The 8,537-nt window shown below is 46.4% G+C and overlaps 2 protein-coding genes across 2 annotated transcripts in view; both read left to right on the top strand.

Moving 5' to 3' along the window:
• The first annotated feature begins 3,286 nt into the window (after positions 1-3,286).
• LOC106814523 overlaps positions 3,287-8,537 on the top strand; it is a 12,819-nt gene continuing 7,568 nt past the window's right edge. Inside the window, exon 1 of the mRNA XM_014818849.1 lies at positions 3,287-3,333. The gene's annotated coding sequence lies outside the window, so the exon portion shown is untranslated. The remainder of the gene's footprint in view (positions 3,334-8,537) is intronic.
• Positions 3,497-8,537, top strand: part of LOC106814542 — a 7,304-nt gene continuing 2,263 nt past the window's right edge. Inside the window, exon 1 of the mRNA XM_014818861.1 lies at positions 3,497-3,805. Within this exon, the coding sequence (XP_014674347.1) occupies positions 3,631-3,805 (175 nt within the window). The 5' untranslated portion in view covers positions 3,497-3,630. The remainder of the gene's footprint in view (positions 3,806-8,537) is intronic.

Here is an 8,537-nt window from a genome sequence, read left to right as displayed (position 1 = left end):
AGAGACTATCCTAGAAGTCGCCATAACATCTATAGGATGTTGCCACCACATAGTCACATACATACCGCACACACGTACACCCCTTTGCGCAAGCACACACACACACACACACAGCACATAACCCCAGCACACACAGCACCACCACAAACACACAATTTTCTTATTATGTTATATTAACCAATAATCGAAAGTTTAGTTCGCGAGCCTGGCCCCGATTAAATACAAACACCGTGCACCCGCGCCCCGCGTTTAGCGCGCGACAACAGGCAGGGCCGCATATATAGTAGCGAATGGCATATATGCATATCGTGTATATATGTTAATCTATGAACCTGGCGCCACTCGATTCCCGGGCAATGCTATAGCTGAATCAGGGCTCTATATGTCCCCAGCGGTAGTGCCGTGTAACACAACTGGTCACCCGCAAAAAAATAAGTCCGAGCCCCGAACTAGTTTTAAAACGTAGGAGTCAAAGTTGCAGTCTGCTTACCGCCGGACTATTACGCCCAAGACGTACATAATAGGCACGATCTTCTATTAGCTACGTCCTTTGATTATTACATATCGTTACATATGGGTGATTCAAGGCGTATGATGAGCGCGGGGATTATAAGGTCGTGGAAAAAACGTGCTGAGAGGGTATGTGTTGCTTACACCAGACCGCGAATGCAAAGGCTAGAATCAGGGGATGCTAACTGGAGATCTGCACGCTTCAGCTCAGCTGGCTGGGCGGCAATATAGATACCATACATGGAGAGCAAACTAATCTAGACACCTGCGTGCATTCCATCGCGGCAGCACTGCGTTCTCACTCGTACCTGGGCCATAGACAATCATGGCGGACCGGTGTAGGTCAGAGCCTCTAGCCAAGAGTCAGATGCTGCCTTATGTTGATCGAATATGGTGAGCGCAAGTGCGATTTGGCGGAAGACTCGGGAAGTTGAAACGCTTAAAATATCGATGAAATACGGGCGAACGCGCTCTCGGAGCTTTCAACGGCAGTACTAGTGCTTCCTAGCGGAGAACGCGATTAGGCTTCCGTTACACTAATACTTATTATCTCGTTGCTCCAACCCGGACATAACCATGTAGTAGCAGTAGAGCTTTGCGGCAAGATGCCAGCTCATTACCTATACCGGGCCAATTAAGGAGCAAATGCAAGGCCCGCTATAGTAACGTATAATCTAACCAGAAACGAAATGTCACAGCGTTGGTAATCTGACAGTGCTAACACGTATTTCATTGCAGGTTCTCTACAATTCTGCTGTTGTCGGTGACGTCCAAGCTTACCATAGGCCTCACTTCATAGTACGCCCCCCCTAGCGCCGACATCAGAGGGCACGAGCGAATAGGAAGTATCGTTACTCCAGACGGGGTTGAGCACGTACGCGCGGCGGCACGTACACCTGGAACATCCCTAACTGCCGCCATGCCAGCTGCGTAATCCCTAAAATTACCAAGCTTTATGAGAAGCACACAGGTCTCTGACTACAGCACGTCTCTTCGCCCCTGACTCTACCACACGAGAACACTCACCCCAACGTGCCTCACCCCGACCCACCGCGCCTTCACGCCAGCCCATTCCTGAAGCTAGCGAAGATCGATCGCTCAACTCATGCACAGTGAACGCCATACCCCCCACACGCGACGAGCTGCTCGGCAAGCTGTACTGCGACCTACCGACCGGAACCATCGCTGCGCACCGACCCGACTGCGGATCTTGCCGACCGCTAACTATAGGCGCCTCATAAGACGCCTGATGTTCTTGTAAGCAACAGATGCTGACAGCGCAAGCTTCACCCAGGTTCTTGTCACTTGCAGCCATTAACAGTGATCAGGAGAGCGTGAAGTTAACTGCATCTTCCGGCACTGTCAAACCCCGGGGACCCCCCGGAAGCAGGTTACAGAGTCACTCTCATGAGGCAGGTGTCTAATGGCCCTAACCCGGATGATATAAAATCTGCTCCTCTACGTACGCTTCCCTCTTATGTATAAGAAACGCCTGGTTGCTTCTTTACAACAAAGTCTTGCATTGTTATCCCCTCTAAAAACTACAGGACCATAATCCTGCTGACCGCTGTTTGAGCGTGGCGCCGGCGCTGCGCATTTGGCGCTACGTCTCCCACTGGCGGACGAGCCGGTTCATACCGTCAACATCGCCCGCGGTCGCGTGCGCCAAATTCCCGCGGAGTCTTTTGCGCGGTTGTCTCATCCGAGCTCGCAGCGCTCCGATGCAAACCTAGCCAAACGGCGACTGTGCTACGCCAATCTTGTACTCATGTCTCTCTTGGCTGCAACACGGGGCACTGATAAGTAAGCCAGATATGATAGCGAGACAACCCACCACCCCCCAGCCTTCGGGGCTCCAGGTTTGTGAGCCGGCGCCGAACAGCGCCTCTACACGGCGACGCCGATCCTAAGTCCTAGCGCGGTCGGTTGTCTCCACCCCTACCCCGGTCGCTTGCGTCTCAACGTGGTCAGTTGTCCCTCGACCGGTCCTATTAGTAACGCCCAGGGGTACGACGGTAACATGCCCAATTTTTTAAAAATCATCATTTTTTCCTTTCTTTTTTTTTATATAAAACTTTTTTTTACAACTTTAAATTTCTTCAACTTGGTCAGTTTGTTTAAACTTTTTCTTTCTTAAATTTTTTCTTTCTTAAATTTTATTATGTACCTGTCGCCTTTTCTCATATGACATTGCATACTGCACCAGACAGGAGTGGCAGGAAGAGGAAGAAAATAATTCTTAACTATTTCAGTGTCATTGCACCCTGAGACGCTTATCACAAATGTTCGATTCACCCACTGACAAAATTCTCTTTATGTTTTGGTCTAGTTTCATTCACGTACTTCAAATAATTTCATGTCACCTTGGGTGAACCATACACCAGTTTTAGAAGTACTGTCGTACAGCTACACAAGCAGCCAGCTGCTGTGTAAATACCACTTGTGTATAGTTTTTGACCAGTATATTTATTATTGTTAGTATTTCATTTATTAATATGTTAAGTTTAATGTGCATGCAGCGTATTATTTTGTATCGTGCACCGTAGAGCACGTTGGTCCTACGGTCGTTGGTCGTGGATAATAAAAAAAAAAAATGCAATAAAAAATTAAATTAAAAAAAAATAATCACAAATTAAATTTATAAAATTTTTAATTAAAAATTAAATTAACAAACAATTAAAGAAAAAAACTTAGCGTGTGCCTGCGTGCCCGTAGAGCAACGAACCCTCGTAGGACGCAGCGACACGCGTAGGACCTAACGGTGCGGCACGTAAGGACTAAAGCAGCTGTTGATCAGTGAGAGGTGTATAGAGGGCGAGATGAGTAGGACACGCTATTGGCCGCAAGAGCAAGCAAAAGTTAGGACAGGTGGTCCCGCTGCCTGCTTGCTTGGCTGCTAAGTTATATTAGTCCTGACAGTACCTATATACGTGACTGAACAGAACGGGCTAGAGCTATTCGCTACATAGACTGTCCGCTACTCTATCGCTGTCTGATAAGGAGCACATTACCTAGGTTTATGTACACAAAATGTTTCACATTATGTAACATAGTTCATATGCTCCTGTTGTAATCATTTGTGAACGCGGAGTCATAGGCTACATTGGGTAGTAGGGCATCATGGCGGACGGGTGCACGATCAGAGATGCTATCGAGTCAGATCTGACGTACGTGCTGAAATGGTGGGCAGAAGATTTTTCGGGTGACTACGAGCTCAAAATGCACAAGGACATTCTGAAATACGGGGAAGGCGGCGGAGCTTTCACGGCAGTGACAACTAGCGGAGAACCAGTCGGTACGTGTTCACTAACGTGTATATATCGTCTGCACATACCTCGCAGCAAGCATGCATTCGCTCACATTGTAATCACAGACACTTGGAACGTGTCAATGATAAAATGATGGTAATTAATCACGAAATGTAATTACTACCAAAGTCCAAGTATTAACTTATTTATTCTCATTCACATATTATTATTACTGATAATTTCCTGTAAATGACGTTCAAATTCTTCTCTGCAACACACAAGTACACCGTACGTACGCCGCTGTGCACAAACAACAAAATTATCGAGTTTTTAGCTCAGCTGACGAAGTCAGATGCAGCTTGTAGAATCGCATGAATGTCCGTCCGTCCGTCTGTCCGTGCGTCAACAGTTACGGCATAAATCTTAACCGCGCGACGTACGATCTTGATATTCGGGACGTCGGGGGGGGGGTCGCGAAAAGGACACGGGATGTCGAATTTGGGGGTCAAGGGTCAAAGGTCAAGATGTGTCAATGGAGGGGGAATATTTCTCCCTTAACTTAAGGTATAAAAGGAAATACGGAATGGCGGCACAAATCTCAACGGCTCGACCTACGCTCTTAATATTCGATGTATAGTGTGATGGGGAGGAAACCCGGCCATCACCAGCGAGAAATTGGACAGGTCAAAGGGCAGTGGGGGAAAGGTCAGATATCAGACATTTTCTGAGGACATGGTCTAACGGACCGAGTAGAAAACTTTTTTGTTTCAGCGCTAACCTACCATTTTTATCACTTTATTGAAAGGACCGTGAAATCTACTTTCCGCTGACGTGCGAAGAGTAAGTGTCTGATAACCTTTTAACCCTCAAGAGGAGGATTAAACATGGATTTGTTGACTGTTAACAAAGGACTGAACTGCTTTTGCTATTAGAGCCCCCATCAACCGGCCCTCCCTCTCCCTCTCCCCCACCACCACCACCACGCTCGCGATCGACGCATATAAGTCATTAAAGTTACACAGCTATATCTTTATTACTGTCAAAGTCTGTCAACGCGGTGGCGGGAGGGCGCACTTGACGTGATGCAGCCATGATGCCGAGGCGCGCCGAGGATTGACACTTTGTGTCTTCCAATCACAGTCTACGCCGCACCTCGCTATTATAATTTCTAGGTATAATACCATTAGAGCACCAAATCGCCGATCTCAGGAACTAGGGCATTCTGCTAGGCTAGAACGGTTTCCTATGATAGAGTTTGGCACAAAAACGAAAATAACACGCTCTTTAGCGCACTGCGCTACGTCCTTCTGTTGAATTTTCGCATCTCCGTAATCAGAATAAGCCCCGCCTTCTTCGTTGATGGACATGAATGGGGCGTCACCGACGTGACCAGTTCCTGTACCTACTGTCTTTCGCCCGGCCTGTTTACTTTTCGTCGAAAAGGTGTACTGTTAGAGATGCCATTGCATCGGATCTGCCACATGTGCTGAAATGGTGGGAGGCTGAATTTCCACAAGACATCGAGCCCAATATGCACACTATCACTATGAAGTACGGAAAAGGCGGTGGTGCCTTCACGGCAGTGTTACCCAGCGGGGAACCAGTAGGTTTGTATATATACGTTCTGCAAGCTTTATACATATTAAAAAAATAGATGAACATAAAACACAAGTACAAAACTTTACTCATCAATCTACTCATCTTTATAATTATATGGTCTCTCATTGCAGGTTTTCTAAATTGCGCTGTAGTCGGTGACGATGCTTTCATGGGTCATTTCGTAGTACGTAGTGACATGAGAGGATCAGGAATAGGTCGTATGTTGGTCAAACGCATACGTGAGCACGCCGCCCACTGTAATTTGGGACTTAACTCTGTCATGCAAGTTGTGGAGCGGCATAAAAAGAACGGTTTTACGACGGAGTCGTTCACTATTACCGACCGTTATTACACCGTCGATCACGCCAAGATCGCAGCATCCCTGAAGCTGGAAGATGAAGCCAATATCATAGTAAAGCCATACAGCGAGGAGATGCTGCAAGCTGTACTCGACTACGACAGGAACATAGCTGGGCACGACCGCGGGGACTACCTGCGTCCCTGTTTACAGGCTTATAAGAAGCTGGTGTTTGTTGCAACAGATGCTAAAGACAAGGTAACAGGTTATGTCGTTGCCATCAACATGGTGGGAAGCGTGAGTTACGGCATCTTCCCACTCTACGGTGACACGGAGCAGGTACAGAGTCATCTGATGAGGCAGGTGTTAATGGCCCTGCCGAATGGATCAGAGATCTGTTTCTATACGCCTGATGACAACACACCTGCGGTAAGATTGGTGGAAAATCTAGGAGCTAGGTCTGTCATGCATCTAAAGCGACTCTACACGAAGCGCGAAGTGAAACTACCAAGGGAAAAAGTCGTGTCTCTTCTTAATTATGTTGCCTTCGGAATCTAGCACAAATAGACTTTCCTGCTGACATATATCACCGAATGATAATCCACCTTCATATAATAGCTAATTAATTATATTGGTTAATTAACTTGTTAATGGTATTTTACAATCTACTGCACCACGAAGGAGCAACTCGTGATCTTACTCAAACGGATTGTTACGATGCCAAAATTATTATATAGATAAATGTCGTAAATGTTAACCGTTAATTATAAGTCGAGGACACTGTGTACTTTGACATTTGCTTGTTTGTTGTCGTAGTATAGTATCTGTAAAGATTCTATTAAATAAAACAGATGTGTGTAATAAAAGTCAATTAAACGTGAAATGGAGTTTCCCTCGCATTGCTTCCGATACGGTAACTGGGTAATGACAGTAATATAATATAGAGAACTAGACTAAAAAGGGGGAGAGGCAGGCAGAGATCGAGCGAAAGAGAGGGAGAGGGGGAGAGAGAGACTATATAGAAGTCGCCAATAGGATGTTGCACACATACATACGCACACACGTACACCCCCTTTCCCAAACACACACACACACACACACACACACACACACACACACAAACACACAATTTCTTATTTGTTATATTAACAATATCGAAATTTAGTTCGAGCCTGGCCCCGGATTAAATACACACATGCACCGTTTAGCGCGAGACAACAGGCCCATATATATACGATGCATATATGCATATGTGTATATATGTTATCTATGAACCTGGCCCACCTCGATTCGGGGATGCTAACGCTGATAGGGTCTATATGTCCCCCAGGGTAGTGCCCGTGTACACACTGTCACCGCAAAAAAATAGTCCGAGCCGAACTAGTTTAACGTAGAGTCAAAGTTGCAGTCTGTACGGGATATTACCAAGAGTACATAATAGGAGATCTCCTATTATGTACCCTTGATATTACATATGTTACAATGGGTAGTCAGGTATGATGAGAGCGGGGACTATAGGGTGTGGAAAAAACGTGCTGAGGGTATTGTTTACAGACGCGATGCAAAACTAGAATAGGGGTGCTACTGAGATTGCACTCAGCTGGATGCAATATAGATACACATACATGGAGACAAATATCTAGACACCTGCGTGCATTCCATGGGCAGCACTGGTTTCACTCTACTGGGCATTAGACATCATGGCGGACGGGTGTACGGTCAGAGCTGCTACCGAGTCAGATCTGCCTTATGTGATGAAATGGTAAGCAGGCGATTTCGCGGAAGACTTCGAAGTTGAAACGCTTAAAATCATAATGAAATACGGCGAAGGCGGCGGAGCTTTCACGGCAGTACTAGTGCTTCCTAGCGGAGAACCATTAGGTTCGTTACCATACGTTTATTATCTGTTCTCGACATAAACCACGTAGTAGCAGTAGAGTTTGCGCAGATGCAAGCTATATATAGCAATTAAGAGCCAAATGCCAGCCGCTATATATAAATGTATAATTAACAGAAAGAAATGTCAACGTTGGTAATTGAAGTGCTAACGTATTTCATTGCAGGTTTTCTGAATTCTGCTGTTGTCGGTGACGAAGCTTTCATGGGTCACTTCATGGTACGTATAGCGACATGAGACGGAGAGGAATAGGAAGTATGTTACTCAAACGGGCGGTTGAGCACGCCGGCCACCGTAACCTGGGACTTAACTCCGCCATGCACTGCGTAATTAAAATTAAAGCTTTATGAGAAGAACGGTTTCACTACAGAGTCTTTCGTGATTACAACGAGACACTACGCAGTGAATCACGCCAAGCTCGCAGCATCCCTGAAGCTAGAAGATGATGCTAATATCACAGTGAAGCCATACAGCGAGGAGATGCTGCAAGCTGTACTCGACTACGACAGGACCATCGCTGGGCACGACCGACTGCGGATCTGCGACCCTACATACGGGCCTATAAGAAGCTGATGTTTGTAGCAACAGATGCTGAAGGCAAGATCACCGGTTTTGTCATTGCCATTAACATGACTGGAGACGTGAGTTACGGCATCTTCCCACTCTACGGTGACACGGAGCAGGTACAGAGTCATCTCATCAGGCAGGTGTTAATGGCCCTACCGGATGGATAAAAAATCTGCTCCTCTTACGTACCTTGCCTCTTATGTATAAGAAACCCTGGTTCTTCTTTACAACAAAGTCTTCATTGTTATCTTCTAAAACTACAGACCATCCGCTGACCGCTGTGGAGACGTGCGCCGGGCCTCGAATTTGGCGCACGTCTCCACTGCGGACAGCGCTTCAAACATCGCTATTAGGCCTGCGCGATGGCGTGTGCATATGTTTGCTAGTAAATTAGACCCGCTAAAATTCGAGACTGTTC

The sequence above is a fragment of the Priapulus caudatus genome, unplaced genomic scaffold (genome assembly GCF_000485595.1).
Source record: "Priapulus caudatus unplaced genomic scaffold, Priapulus_caudatus-5.0.1 Scaffold26, whole genome shotgun sequence".
NCBI classification, from domain to species: domain Eukaryota; kingdom Metazoa; phylum Priapulida; class Priapulimorpha; order Priapulimorphida; family Priapulidae; genus Priapulus; species Priapulus caudatus.
The sequence above is the reverse complement of the archived record's forward strand: the minus strand, read 5'-3'. Positions and strand labels throughout refer to the sequence as shown.